This window comes from Oncorhynchus clarkii, chromosome 17 (genome assembly GCF_045791955.1).
Source record: "Oncorhynchus clarkii lewisi isolate Uvic-CL-2024 chromosome 17, UVic_Ocla_1.0, whole genome shotgun sequence".
NCBI lineage: Eukaryota > Metazoa > Chordata > Actinopteri > Salmoniformes > Salmonidae > Oncorhynchus > Oncorhynchus clarkii.
This window is the reverse complement of record NC_092163.1, coordinates 2338472-2354020: the sequence shown is the minus strand read 5'-3', so window position 1 is coordinate 2354020 and position 15549 is coordinate 2338472. Positions and strand designations below refer to the sequence as shown.

Here is a 15549-nt window from a genome sequence, read left to right as displayed (position 1 = left end):
GATGGGAGGGGTTTGCTGTAGCCAGCCTGGAGTGACAGATGGGAGGGGTTTGCTGTAGCCAGCCTGTAGTGACAGATGGGAGGGGTTGCCTGTAGCCAGCCTGGAGTGGCAGATGGGAGGGGTTTCCTGTAGCCTGCCTGGAGTGACAGATGGGAGGGGTTTGCTGTAGCCAGCCTGGAGTGACAGATGGGCGGGGTTTGCTGTAGCCTGCCTGGAGTGACAGATGGGAGGGGTTTGCTGTAGCCAGCCTGGAGTGACAGATGGGCGGGGTTTGCTGTAGCCTGCCTGGAGTGACAGATGGGAGGGGTTTGCTGTAGCCAGCCTGGAGTGACAGATGGGCGGGGTTTGCTGTAGCCAGCTTGGAGTGACAGATGGGCGGGGTTTGCTGTAGCCTGCCTGGAGTGACAGATGGGCGGGGTTTGCTGTAGCCTGCCTGGAGTGACAGATGGGCGGGGTTTGCAGATTTGATTGGTTTCATGGTGCCAGGCGAAGCTCCAGATATAGTATTTGAAGCCACTTCTTGGCTGTGTTCCATAATCAGAACACATTCAAGCACACACACACACACACTCGCTCGTGCGCACACACACGCGCACACACACACAAAAACACACACACTGTGTTTCTCCTTCAGGACACGCTAGCTAACTTGTTGGTGTTGTGAAAAGCCTCCAGGCTTGAAGGAAACGGTCAAGGGACACTGATCTCCAGAGACAGCTGATAAATAACATGTTAGTCGGACTGTAGGGCCTGTAGTTAGACTACAGTACATGAGGCATCTGTACCAGAGGCCCATAACTACTGTAGAGTCAGATCATATCACGACCACCTAGTGGGATGGAAATAAACACCTGTCTAGATGAATAGATGGACCAACCCTAAACCTAACCTCCTGGCCAGACGATCCAACCCAAACCGTAACCGCCCAGCCAGACGGACCAACCCTAACCCTAACCTCCTGGCCAGACAATCCAACCCAAACCCTAACCACCCGGCCAGACAGACCAACCCTAAACCTAACCTCCTGGCGAGACAGACGAACCCTAACCCTAACCACCCAGCCAGATGGACCAACCCTAAACCTAACCTCCTGGCCAGATGGACGACCCCTAACCATAACCGCCCAGCCAGACGGACCACCCCTAACCATAACCCTAACCTCCTGGCCAGACGGACTAACCCTAACTGCCCAGCCAGACGGACTAACCCTAACCCTAACCTCCTGGCCAGACGGACTAACCCTAACCCTAACCCTAACCTCCTGGCCAGACGGACCAACCTTAACCCTAACTTCCCGGCCAGACGGGCCAACCATAACCCTAACCTCCTGGCCAGATGGACTAACCCTAACCCTAACCTCCCGGCCAGATGGACAAACCTTAACCCTAACCTCCTGGCCAGACTCCTCTGAGTCTGTCTACTGAGCTGAAACCTCCATTTGTGTGTGTGTGTGTGTGTGTGTGTGTGTGTGTGTGTGTGTGTGAGTGTGTGTGTGTGTGTGTGTGTGTTATTGTGTATCAATGTGTGCATCAGTGCATCAGGGTAGTAGTGTATCTCCTCTAAATGCTGACGACAGTCTGACATTTCGCCCATAGGTTGCCTACGAAAATAAAAGTGGCCTGTCTGCTATTAACGACATCTGATTGGTCTTCTGGCTGAGAATAACAAGATTTGATTGGCCGTCCCTGGGTGCATCACGGCCACTTTGGCTAATGTGACCTGACTCCACAACGGGGGACCAAGAGTTCCAAACGTCTGAATGTGTGTGTGTGGGTGTCCTCTCTCTGCAGCACCCAGGCCTCACAGTCTCACGTCTGAATGTGTGTGTGTGGGTGTCCTCTCTCTGCAGCATCCAGCCCTCACAGTCTCACGTCTGAATGTGTGTGTGTGGGTGTCCTCTCTCTGCTGCACCCAGCCCTCACAGTCTCACGTCTGAATGTGTGTGTGTGGGTGTCCTCTCTCTGCAGCATCCAGCCCTCACAGTCTCACGTCTGAATGTGTGTGTGTAGGTGTCCTCTCTCTGCAGCACCCAGCCCTCACAGTCTCACGTCTGAATGTGTGTGTGTAGGTGTCCTCTCTCTGCAGCACCCAGCCCTCACAGTCTCACGTCTGAATGTGTGTGTGTAGGTGTCCTCTCTCTGCAGCACCCAGCCCTCACAGTCTCACGTCTGAATGTGTGTGTGGGTGTCCTCTCTCTGCTGCATCCAGCCCTCACAGTCTCACATCTGAATGTGTGTGTGGGTGCCCTCTCTCTGCTGCATCCAGCCCTCACAGTCTCACATCTGAATGTGTGTGTGGGTGTCCTCTCTCTGCTGCATCCAGCCCTCACAGTCTCACGTCTGAATGTGTGTGTGTGGGTGTCCTCTCTCTGCAGCATCCAGCCCTCACAGTCTCACGTCTGAATTACATGTTCATCCATGTTTCTCAATATAACATTTAGAACTGCTTCCAAATGTCAAATCTGTTTCAAACAAAAGTTTTTAAGGTTAAGTTTAGGAACTAACTCTGAATTTTGAAGGATAGGGTTAAGTTTAGGAATTAACTCTGAATGTTGAAGGATAGGGTTAAGTTTAGGAATTAACTCTGAGTTTTGAAGGATAGGGTTAAGTTTAGGAATTAACTCTGAATTTTGAAGGATAGGGTTAAGTTTAGGAATTAACTCTGAGTTTTGAAGGATAGGGTTAAGTTTAGGAATTAACTCTGAATGTTGAAGGATAGGGTTAAGTTTAGGAATTAACTTTCAATTTTGAAGGATAGGGTTAAGTTTAAGAATTAACTCTGAATGGTTGAGGTAATGGTTAAGGTTTGGGATAGGCTTAACACGAAAACAGCCCCTTACGCCAGTCCGCCATCCCCGTCCACAATGCTGTAGAAAAATCCAAACCTGCCTTCCCCCCTTCTGACACCCAGGTGGAGACACGCATCTCTGTGTGCCTAGCAGATGTCTCAACTGGGATGTCAGCCCACAACCTCAAGCTCAACCTCCACAAGACAGAGCTGCTCTTACCCCTGGGGACAACCTGCCCGCTCAAAGACCTCTCCATCACGGTTGACAACTCCACAGTGTCGCCCTCCCAGAGTACAAAGAAACTTGGCGTGACCCTGGACAACACCCTGTCGTGACCCTGGACAACACCCTGTCGTGACCCTGGACAACACCCTGTCGTGACCCTGGACAACACACTGTTGTGACCCTGGACAACACCCTGTCGTGACCCTGGACAACACCCTGTCGTGACCCTGGACAACACCCTGTCGTGACCCTGGACAACACACTGTCGTGACCCTGGACAACACACTGTCGTGACCCTGGACAACGCCCTGTCGTGACCCTGGACAACACACTGTCGTGACCCTGGACAACACCCTGTCGTGACCCTGGACAACGCCCTGTCGTGACCCTGGACAACACCCTGTCGTGACCCTGGACAACACCCTGTCGTGACCCTGGACAACACACTGTCGTGACCCTGGACAACACCCTGTCGTGACCCTGGACAACGCCCTGTCGTGACCCTGGACAACACCCTGTCGTGACCCTGGACAACACCCTGTCATGACCCTGGACAACACCCTGTCGTGACCCTGGACAACACACTGTCGTGACCCTGGACAACACCCTGTCGTGACCCACACTGTCGTGACCCTGTCGTGACCCTGGACAACACCCTGTCGTGACCCTGGACAACACACTGTCGTGACCCTGGACAACACCCTGTCGTGACCCTGGACAACACACTGTCGTGACCCTGGACAACACACTGTCGTGACCCTGGACAACACCCTGTTGTGACCCTGGACAACACACTGTTGTGACCCTGGACAACACACTGTTGTGACCCTGGACAACACACTGTTGTGACCCTGGACAACACCCTGTCGTGACCCTGGACAACACACTGTCGTGACCCTGGACAACACACTGTTGTGACCCTGGACAACACCCTGTCGTGACCCTGGACAACACACTGTCGTGACCCTGGACAACACACTGTTGTGACCCTGGACAACACCCTGTCGTGACCCTGGACAACACCCTGTCGTGACCCTGGACAACACCCTGTTGTGACCCTGGACAACACACTGTCGTGACCCTGGACAACACACTGTTGTGACCCTGGACAACACCCTGTCGTGACCCTGGACAACACACTGTCGTGACCCTGGACAACACACTGTTGTGACCCTGGACAACACCCTGTCGTGACCCTGGACAACACACTGTCGTGACCCTGGACAACACACTGTCGTGACCCTGGACAACACCCTGTCGTGACCCTGGACAACACACTGTCGTGACCCTGGACAACACACTGTCGTGACCCTGGACAACACCCTGTCGTGACCCTGGACAACACCCTGTCGTGACCCTGGACAACACACTGTTGTGACCCTGGACAACACCCTGTCGTGACCCTGGACAACACACTGTCGTGACCCTGGACAACACCCTGTCGTGACCCTGGACAACACACTGTCGTGACCCTGGACAACACACTGTCGTGACCCTGGACAACACCCTGTCGTGACCCTGGACAACACCCTGTCGTGACCCTGGACAACACACTGTTGTGACCCTGGACAACACCCTGTTGTGACCCTGGACAACACACTGTCGTGACCCTGGACAACACACTGTCGTGACCCTGGACAACACCCTGTCGTGACCCTGGACAACACACTGTCGTGACCCTGGACAACACCCTGTCGTGACCCTGGACAACGCACTGTCGTGACCCTGGACAACACCCTGTCGTGACCCTGGACAACACACTGTCGTGACCCTGGACAACACACTGTCGTGACCCTGGACAACACACTGTCGTGACCCTGGACAACACCCTGTCGTGACCCTGGACAACACCCTGTCGTGACCCTGGACAACACACTGTCGTGACCCTGGACAACACCCTGTCGTGACCCTGGACAACACCCTGTCGTGACCCTGGACAACACACTGTCGTGACCCTGGACAACACACTGTCGTGACCCTGGACAACACACTGTCGTGACCCTGGACAACACCCTGTCGTGACCCTGGACAACACCCTGTCGTGACCCTGGACAACACCCTGTCGTGACCCTGGACAACACACTGTCGTGACCCTGGACAACACCCTGTCGTGACCCTGGACAACACCCTGTCGTGACCCTGGACAACACCCTGTCGTGACCCTGGACAACACACTGTCGTGACCCTGGACAACACCCTGTCGTGACCCTGGACAACACCCTGTCGTGACCCTGGACAACACACTGTCGTGACCCTGGACAACACCCTGTCGTGACCCTGGACAACACCCTGTCGTGACCCTGGACAACACCCTGTCGTGACCCTGGACAACACCCTGTCGTGACCCTGGACAACACCCTGTCGTGACCCTGGACAACACACTGTCGTGACCCTGGACAACACCCTGTCGTGACCCTGGACAACACCCTGTCGTGACCCTGGACAACACACTGTCGTGACCCTGGACAACACCCTGTCGTTCTCTGCAATCATCAAAGCAGTGACCCTGGACAACACCCTGTCGTTCTCTGCAAACATCAAAGCAGTGACCCTGGACAACACCCTGTCGTTCTCTGCAAACATCAAAGCAGTGAGCAGTGACCAAAGCAGTGACCCTGGACAACACCCTGTCGTTCTCTGCAAACATCAAAGCAGTGACCCTGGACAACACCCTGTCGTTCTCTGCAAACATCAAAGCAGTGACCCTGGACAACACCCTGTCGTTCTCTGCAAACATCAAAGCAGTGACCATGGACAACACCCTGTCGTTCTCTGCAAACATCAAAGCAGTGACCCTGGACAACACCCTGTCGTTCTCTGCAAACATCAAAGCAGTGACCCTGGACAACACCCTGTCGTTCTCTGCAAACATCAAAGCAGTGACCCTGGACAACACCCTGTCGTTCTCTGCAAACATCAAAGCAGTGACCCTGGACAACACCCTGTCGTTCTCTGCAAACATCAAAGCAGTGACCCTGGACAACACCCTGTCGTTCTCTGCAAACATCAAAGCAGTGACCCTGGACAACACCCTGTCGTTCTCTGCAAACATCAAAGCAGTGACCCTGGACAACACCCTGTCGTTCTCTGCAAACATCAAAGCAGTGACCCTGGACAACACCCTGTCGTTCTCTGCAAACATCAAAGCAGTGACCCTGGACAACACCCTGTCGTTCTCTGCAAACATCAAAGCAGTGACCCTGGACAACACCCTGTCGTTCTCTGCAAACATCAAAGCAGTGACCCTGGACAACACCCTGTCGTTCTCTGCAAACATCAAAGCAGTGACCCTGGACAACACCCTGTCGTTCTCTGCAAACATCAAAGCAGTGACCCTGGACAACACCCTGTCGTTCTCTGCAAACATCAAAGCAGTGACCCTGGACAACACCCTGTCGTTCTCTGCAAACATCAAAGCAGTGACCCTGGACAACACCCTGTCGTTCTCTGCAAACATCAAAGCAGTGACCCTGGACAACACCCTGTCGTTCTCTGCAAACATCAAAGCAGTGACCCTGGACAACACCCTGTCGTTCTCTGCAAACATCAAAGCAGTGACCCTGGACAACACCCTGTCGTTCTCTGCCATCATCAAAGCAGTGACCCGCTCCTGCAGGTTCCTGCTCTACAACATCTGCAGAGTATGACCTTTCCTCACACAGGAAGTGGCGCAGGTCCTACTCCAGGGTCTTGTTCTCTCCCGTCTGGACTACTGCAACTCTCTGTTGGCTGGGCTCCCCGCTTGTGTCATCAAACCCCTGCAACTTACCCAGAATGCTGCAGCCCACCTGGTTTTCAAACATCCCAAGTTCTCTCATGTCACCTCGCTCCTCCACACACTCCACTGGCTTCCAGTCTAAGCTCGCATCCACTATAAGGCTATGGTGTTTAACCTACGGAACAGCAAGAGGAACTGCCCCCCCCCCCCCTTCAGGCTATTCTCCAACCCTACACCCCAACCTGAGCACTCCTATCTGTCACCTCATGTCTCTTGGTTCCCGCTCAGCTCAGTCCAAGCTCTTCTCTGTACTGGCACCCAAATGTTGGAACCAGCTTCCCCCTGAAGCTAGGACAGCAGCGACCCTGCCAATCCCCCCCCCCCCCCCCCCCCCCCCCCCCCCCGCCTTCTAGCTCTGGCTCTACTGACAGCTCCGTTATTGAGGGAAAATGTACTTTCTATGCCTGTGATATGTGGTTGTCCCACCTAGCAATTTTAGGATGAATGCACAGTAAGTGCTGCTGCTTCAGTTTCAACTGTTCTGCCTGCGGCTATGGAATCCTGACCTGTTCACCGGACGTGCTGCCTGTCTCAGACCTGCTGTTATCAACTCTCTAGAGACAGCAGGAGCGGTAGAGATACTCTGAATGATCGGCTAGGAAAAGCCAACTGACATTTACTCCTGAAGTGCTGAACTGTTGCACCCTCGACATCAACTGTGATTATTGTTATTTGACCCTGCTGGTCATCTATGAACATTTGAACATCTTGGCCATGTTCTGTTATAATCTCCACCTGGCACAGCCAGAAGAAGACTAGCCACTCCTATCAGCCTGGTTCCTCTCTAGGTTTCTTCCTAGGTCCTGGCCTTTCTAGGGAGTTTTTCCTTGCCACTGCGTTTCTACACCTGCATTGCTTGCTGTTTGGGGTTTTAGGCTGGGTTTCTGTACAGCACTTTGAGATATCAGCTGATGTAAGAAGGGCTTTATAAATACATTTGATTTGATGTGACAAGTGGCTCTGGATAAGAGCATCTGCTAAATGACTCACATGTACATGGAAATATACTTGAAGGTAACAGCGCTCACTGTTGCCCCTAGTGGCCGTGTTTCACGTCATCTCCCCAAGTCCTCAAACATGGATGGACGTCAAACACTGACTCGCATCACGGGTGACCTGGCTGCCCTCATTAATGAGGTGGTGATGCATTAAGTGAAGCTGCCCTCATTAATGAGGTGGTGATGCATTAAGTGAAGCTGCCCTCATTAATGAGGTGGTGATGCATTAAGGGAAGCTGCCCTCATTAATGAGGTGGTGATGCATTAAGGGAAGCTGCCCTCATTAATGAGGTGGTGATGCATTAAGGGAAGCTGCCCTCATTAATGAGGTGGTGATGCATTAAGTGAAGCTGCCCTCATTAATGAGGTGGTGATGCATTAAGGGAAGCTGCCGTCATTAATGAGGTGGTGATGCATTAAGTGAAGCTGCCATCATCATTAATGAGGTGGTGTTGCATTAAGGTAAGCTGCCCTCATTAATGAGGTGGTGATGTATTAAGTGAAGCTGCCGTCATCATTAATGAGGTGGTGATGCATTAAGTGAAGCTGCCGTCATTAATGAGGTGGTGATGCATTAAGAGAAGCTCATCAGTATCAGACTGCTCAGCCTGACTGCTGACTCAGAGAGCAGTCTCACACAAACCCTGAAACCACACACACAAACTCACACACACACACACACAAACTCACTCACACGCACACACTCACTCACTCACTCACAAGCACACACTCACTCACTCATACACACTCACACACACACACTCACTTCTGGAGAACACATGTACACGTACACATACACAAACAAACAAACACACACACACACTACATGCAAACACAAACATTGATACACACACACACAGTGGTACCGACACACATACACTTTTCTCATCTTGTCTGTCTTGAGGACACTGGTCTATCTATCTCTTGGCGCCAAGTTCCTAAATGTCGATGCACCCTCTTGCTTACACTAACCTTGTTACTAATCCCTTTATTGAAATCAATGGTCAAGGGAAAAACACACACACACACACACACACAGTTCCCTGGATATCTTGAGAATACTAATCTCACCCTGGGTACGAGTCACTGTAGTGAAGAATGGCAAAGCCATCAGTTCTGGTTGAATGAACTGTGATTTGTGTGTGTGTGTGTGTGTGTGTGTGTGTGTATGTGTGTATGTGTATGTGTGTGTGTGTGTGTGTGTGTGTGTGTGTGTGTGTGTGTGTGTGTGTGTGTGTGCGCGTGTGTGGAGGCGTGTGTGTGTGACCGGTGCTGTTGGGATGTCAAAACACTCAGAACACATCAACCCTTGGAAAGCGTTTTATCGTCTAGGAGAGAAGAGACGTCCTCCATTTCACTACTCTAAATCCTTTCTGCTATATAGAAGCACATTTATACACTTAAGGGTTGAAACCACTCAGTATCTAAGGCTGGGGAAGCAAAACCAACACCAAGCTACTTTCACACAATTTTAAGTTGTCGTTGCAAGTGACATCTCAAGCAACTCTGCTGTTATATGTGAAGCAACTCAAACGCGATTCAAACAGCCAATCAAATTGAAGCTGCCCTGTATGAGAATTCTAAACTCACCCCATGTCATCTGTTGCATTACATCAGGGTTTCACAAATGATTTTGTTTATTCAACCGTTTGGTTACCGTAACAGCAAGGATGTATAATAAATGCAGCCTTTAGCTAGCTAGCTAAAAGGACATCGCAAACACCAACAACATAGCTAGCTAGTAACAAGCTAACCAAGCTAACAACAAATGAAGCTAGCTAGCACAGTTCATTATGGACATTTTCAGTTGAAACTGGTCAGGGAGATGTTTGGGTTCACTTCAAAATATAATTTATCGACTGCTAAACCATGTACACAATCCTTTGCATACATCTCCTGTTGTGCTAGTCTCTGATGGCGGGTTGTGGGGGGGTGTTGGGGGGGGGTGTTGCAGGGGGGAGGGGGGGGGGGGTGTTTCATCAATATGTCAAGAAGCAATATTAACAATTCAGACATTAGCAACCACATTGTGGGCCTGTTTCAATGCATCCATCACGATGGAATTGAAAATATCCACTTTGTTAGATCAGATTTGTTGAATGTGCACCAATCCCAGCATCCTTCTATCACCCACAGTCTTCACCACATCTATAGCATTCATCACCTGTGTGTGTTCCTACAGGGTATCGGGGGGCGTTAGCATGATGCTGTGTTCCTACAGGGTATCGGGGGGCATTAGCATGATGCAGTGTTCCTACAGGGTACCAGGGGGCGTTAGCATGATGCTGTGTTCCTGCGGGGTATCAGGGGGCGTTAGCATGATGCTGTGTTGCTATAGGGTATCGGTGGGGAGGTAGCATGATGCTGTATTTCTACGGGGTATCAGGAGGCGTTAGCATGATGCTGTGTTGCTGTAGGGTATCGGTGGGGAGGTAGCATGATGCTGTGTTCCTACAGGGTATCAGGAGGCGTTAGCATGATGCTGTGTTGCTATAGGGTATCGGTGGGGAGGTAGCATGATGCTGTATTTCTACGGGGTATCAGGAGGCGTTAGCATGGTGCTGTGTTGCTATAGGGTATCGGTGGGGAGGTAGCATGATGCTGTATTCCTACAGGGTATCAGTGGGGAGGTAGCATGATGCTGTGTTCCTACGGGGTATCGGGGGGCGTTAGCATGATGCTGTATTCCTACAGGGTACCAGGGGGCGTTAGCATGATGCTGTGTTGCTACAGGGTATCAGTGGGGAGCTATCATAGCCCAAACTGAAGCATGGAGGGTTGCACTGAAACGGCAACAAATGCTAACTGCTAGTCTATCTGTATAAAATCTGTTTCATTAGGCAGGGTAAAAACCTTATCTCGTGTGTGTGTGTGTGTGTGTGTGTGTGTGTGTGTGTGTGTGTGTGTGTGTGTGTGTGTGTGTGTGTGTGTGTGTGTGTGTGTGTGTGTGTGTGTGTGTGTGTGTGTGTGTGTGTGTGTGTGTGTGTGTGTGTGTGTGTGTGTGTGTGTGTGTGTGTGGCTAAAGGGTGAACTGGCCACAGTGAGTCTGTCTGTACAGATAAAGAAAACAGCTCAGAGAGAGAGAGAGAGACAGAGGGAGGGAGAGAACAAACACATCCGATGTTGATAAACTCCCATATCTACTGGGTGAAATACCACAGTGTGACATCACAGCAGCAAGATTTGTGACCGGTTGCCACAAGAAAAGGGCAACCAGTGAAGAACAAACACTGTTGTAAATACAACCCATATTAATGTTTATTTATATTCCCTTTCGTGCTTTAACGCGGTGTAGCAGCACTGTATATAGACATAATATGACATTTGAAATGTCTCTATTCTTTTGGAACTTTTGTGAGTGTTATGTTTACTGTTCACTTTTTATCGTTATTTCACTTTAGTTTATCCATTTCATAAACATATGTTTCCCATGCCAATAGAGCCCCTTAAATTAAATTGAATTGAGAGAGAGAGAGCAAGAGAGAGAGCGAGAGAGAGCAAGAGAGAGATACAGGGAGAGAGAGAGAGAGAGAGAGAGTGAGAGAGAGAGAGATACAGAGAGAGATACAGAGAGAGAGAGAGAGAGAGATTCAGAGAGAGAGAGAGAGAGAGAGAGATACAGGGAGAGAGAGAGAGAGAGAGAGAGATACAGAGAGAGATACAGAGAGAGAGAGAGAGAGAGAGAGATACAGAGAGAGATACAGAGAGAGAGAGAGAGAGAGAGAGATTCAGAGAGAGAGAGAGAGAGAGATTCAAAGAGAGAGAGAGAGACAGAGAGAGAGATTCAGAGAGATTTGATTTTTATTAGGATTTATTTTAGTCCCCATTTGGAATAATCTTCCAAGAGTCCTTAAACATTAAAATACAATTTTATAATACAATCACATTTTCACATATAAACACTGTTACAAACAGACATAATACACTAACATATTGACCAGATAAACACTCTAACAGTCTAAAAATAGATTGATTCTTCATCTACTCTAGTCCATCACAACATGTATTATATTTAAATGGTTTTAAAGTATTGTATGAATGTATATATTGAAAGGTTTCTGGTTTGCTTAAACACATTATTCTATTTCTTTATTTCTCTATATCAAAAATCTTATTTTGTCTATTTCTCTTTTCTGTCTGGATAAGCATGTTTTTTTTTCTCAATTTTTTTCAAATATCTTCTTGATTGATGACCAACCAAGAGCATTGCAACACTACAACAGAAGAACCATTGTGGTGGCTAATTTCTGCTTTACCAAATGAGGAGAAACAAACTTCACACACCAGTCAGAGTTATACTTAAACTACATCTTTAATAATAATAAGAGCTTTGCATTAGCAATGACTTTCAATGATGCGCTATTTCTAATGAACCATTGAAAGTGACAACACAAAAGTACAAAGATCTTTTATAACCAAGATGCACCCCTCTCAACATACACGACGAACCAGAGATATTAGGAACACTTCACAAAGGGACTTTATAATTGAGAAAGGAGTATCCCTTAGCCAGAAAACATTTGCTATAAATTATCATTCAGTTTAGTCCCTAAGACGACGTTCTAATCTCGTTCCTGGTACTTCATAGCACAGAACCATTACCTCGTCCAACGGCATAACTCAATTATTAACTCTAGGTACTCCCATCTCAAGTAAACCCCCTTCTTGACCCCACTCCTGGACAAGCTGACTGAGGGGAGTGAGCCTCTAGGTCATACACTATCCCAGGATAAGTGCAACATCAGAGAGGACATACAGTGGTTCCAGACACTGCCATACACCTCCCCCCAATGCCATAAAAGGGAGTGACTTGCGTACAGACATTGTGGAGACAATGTTCCATCCTGTCCTATTCCCTTTCTGATATTCTGCATAGCACCAGGGATATGTGAAAGACAAGCCTGTCCTCTCCCCTTTCTGATATTCTGCATAGCACCAGGGATATGTGAAAGACAAGCCTGTCCTCTCCCCTTTCTGATATTCTGCATAGCACCAGGGATATGTGAAAGACAAGCCTGACCTCTTCCCTTTCTGGTATTCTGCATAGCACCAGGGACATGTGAAAGACAAGCCTGTCCTCTCCCCTTTCTGGTATTCTGCATAGCACCAGGGACATGTGAAAGACAGGCCTGACCTCTCCTCTCTCTGGGCCCCAGGTGACTGAGCCCCAGCTGAGGGAAAAGTGCAACTGCCAACACCATTATCCAAAGAAATACATTATAATAGTATATCACGTAAACATATTATGCAGTACAATGCATTATAACATCATCTTGCAATTTTCCATATCTCCACCTTAAAACAATCCTTGCTGCTTTGTTCTGTGCAATCTGCATCCAAATGTTTTCCTGGCCCACCGCTCCACCCTGGACTAGAACAGCCCTTTACGATCATGTCCACCCTGGACTAGAACAGCCGTTACGACCAGGTCCACCTATTCCAAATGTTTTCCTGGCCCACCGCTCCACCCTGGACTAGAACAGCCGTTACGACCAGGTCCACCCTGGACTAGAACAGCCATTACGACCAGGTCCACCCTGGACTAGAACAGCCGTTACGACCAGGTCCACCCTGGACTAGAACAGCCGTTACGACCAGGTTCACCCTGGACTAGAACAGCCGTTACGACCAGGTTCACCCTGGACTAGAACAGCCGTTACGACCAGGTCCACCTATTCAAGGCAGCAGTGCCCATCTTCGCCCGGTCCCTAAAGGACTTGCTCTCAAACGCAGCCCCAACACTTCACACAGGAGCAACAGATCAATAGACACCCTCTCCCAGACCAGCGAGACCATCTCCCAGACCTGCGGGACCCTCTCCCAGACCAGCGAGACCCTCTCCAGGACCAGTGAGACCCTCTCCCAGACCAGTGAGACCCTCTCCCAGACCTGCGGGACCCTCTCCCAGACCAGCGAGACCCTCTCCAGGACCAGTGAGACCCTCTCCCAGACCAGTGAGACCCTCTCCCAGACCTGCGGGACCCTCTCCCAGACCAGCGAGACCCTCTCCAGGACCAGTGAGACCCTCTCCCAGACCAGCGAAACCCTCTCCCAGACCAGCGAGACCGTCCCCCCGGACCTTCCCCGAGAGGACATACATCCAGACCACAACACCACCAGCTACATCCACACCCCCACCCCAATCAACACCACCCTAAGTCAACCATGCTCACACCCCATTTAGGCCGCCTCAGATCAGACCTAAGCCCATCTTGCCCACCCCATGCCCCCCACTCCCGCAAAGAGAGCCTCAACAACGAAGTCACACATACGCCCGGTCCGTGAACGGCCAACCCCCACTCTTGCACTAGCCCAAGTCAATGGCATGTACCAGATGCTCAGCAGGCCCAACCCCCACTCTTGCACTAGCCCAAGTCAATGGCATGTACCAGATGCTCAGCAGGCTCTGCTCACCCTTACTGGCCTAAGGTCAAACCACACGACCAACAACATTGGACACTTTATGGAACACAAAGCCTTCACTAGCTCATCCTGTAACATCCAAGGCTTGAGGTCATCTGCCTTTGGCCTAAAGAACAGGAACCTGGACTTCATCAAAGAAATCAGAAATACAGACATTGTCATCCTACAAGAAAAATGGTATAGAGGAGACTGGATGCCTTCTAGGTTACAGGGAGCTGGTAGTCCCATCCATCAAACTACCAGGTGTGAAACAGGGAAGGTACTCAGGGGGTATGCTAATTTGATATAGAGCAGACCTAACTCACACTATTAAATTAATCAAAACAGGAACATTTTACATTTGGCTAGAAATTCAAAAGGAAATTATCTTTACATAGAAAAATGTCCTCCTGTGTGCTGCCTATATCCCCCCACTAGAATCCCCATACTTTCATGAAGACAGCTTCTCCATCCTGGAGGGCTCAGGACATGTACTTGTCTTTGGCGACCTAAATGCCAGAATCAGACAAGAACCTGACACCCTCAGCACACAGGGGGACAAACACCTGCCTGGAGGTGACAGCATTCCCTCCTCCATATGCCCCCTTAGGCACAACTATGACAACATAACCAACAAAAACAGGTCACAACTCTTGCAGCTCTGTCGCACGCTGGGTATGTACATAGTTAATGGTAGGCTTCGAAAGGACTCCTAAGGTAGGTACACTTATAGCTCATCTCTTGGCAGTAGTATTGTAGACTACTTTATCACTGACCTCAAAACAAAGTCTCTCAGAGCGTTCACAGTCAGCCCACTGACACCCCTATCAGACCACAGCAAAATCACAGTCTACTTGAACAGATCAATACTCAATCATGAGGCATCAAAGCAAAAGGAACTGAATAAATTTAAGAAAGGCTATGTAATGTAACTGAAGAATCCATAGACTCTAAACACTTCTGGGACAATTGGAAAACACTAAACAAGCAACAACACGACAAATTATCTTTCCAAAATGGAGATGTATTACTGGTAAACCACTTCTCCAATCTTTTTGGCTCTATAACAAAGAACAAACAGCAAAGACATGTACATGATCAAATACAAATCTTAGAGTCGACTATTAAAGACTTCCAGAACCCACTGGATTCTCCAATTACCTTGAATGAACTACAGGACAAAATAAAACCCTCCAACCCAAAAAGGCCTGTGGTGTTGATGGTATCCTTAATTAAATGTTAAAATATACAGAAAACAAATTCCAATTAGCTATACTTAAACTCTTTCACATCCTCCCTGGCACTGGCATCTTCCCCAATATTTGGAACCAAGGACTGATCACCCCAATCCACAAAAG

The 15549-nt window shown here is 49.4% G+C and overlaps 1 protein-coding gene across 1 annotated transcript in view; it reads left to right on the top strand.

The window, feature by feature from the left end:
* Nucleotides 1-13973, top strand: part of LOC139370015 (uncharacterized) — a 50620-nt gene extending 36647 nt beyond the window's left edge. Inside the window, exons 7-8 of the mRNA XM_071109299.1 lie at nucleotides 2911-3079; nucleotides 13504-13973. Of these exons, the coding sequence (XP_070965400.1) occupies nucleotides 2911-3079; nucleotides 13504-13973 (639 nt within the window). The remainder of the gene's footprint in view (nucleotides 1-2910; nucleotides 3080-13503) is intronic.
* Nucleotides 13974-15549: the final 1576 nt, after the last annotated feature.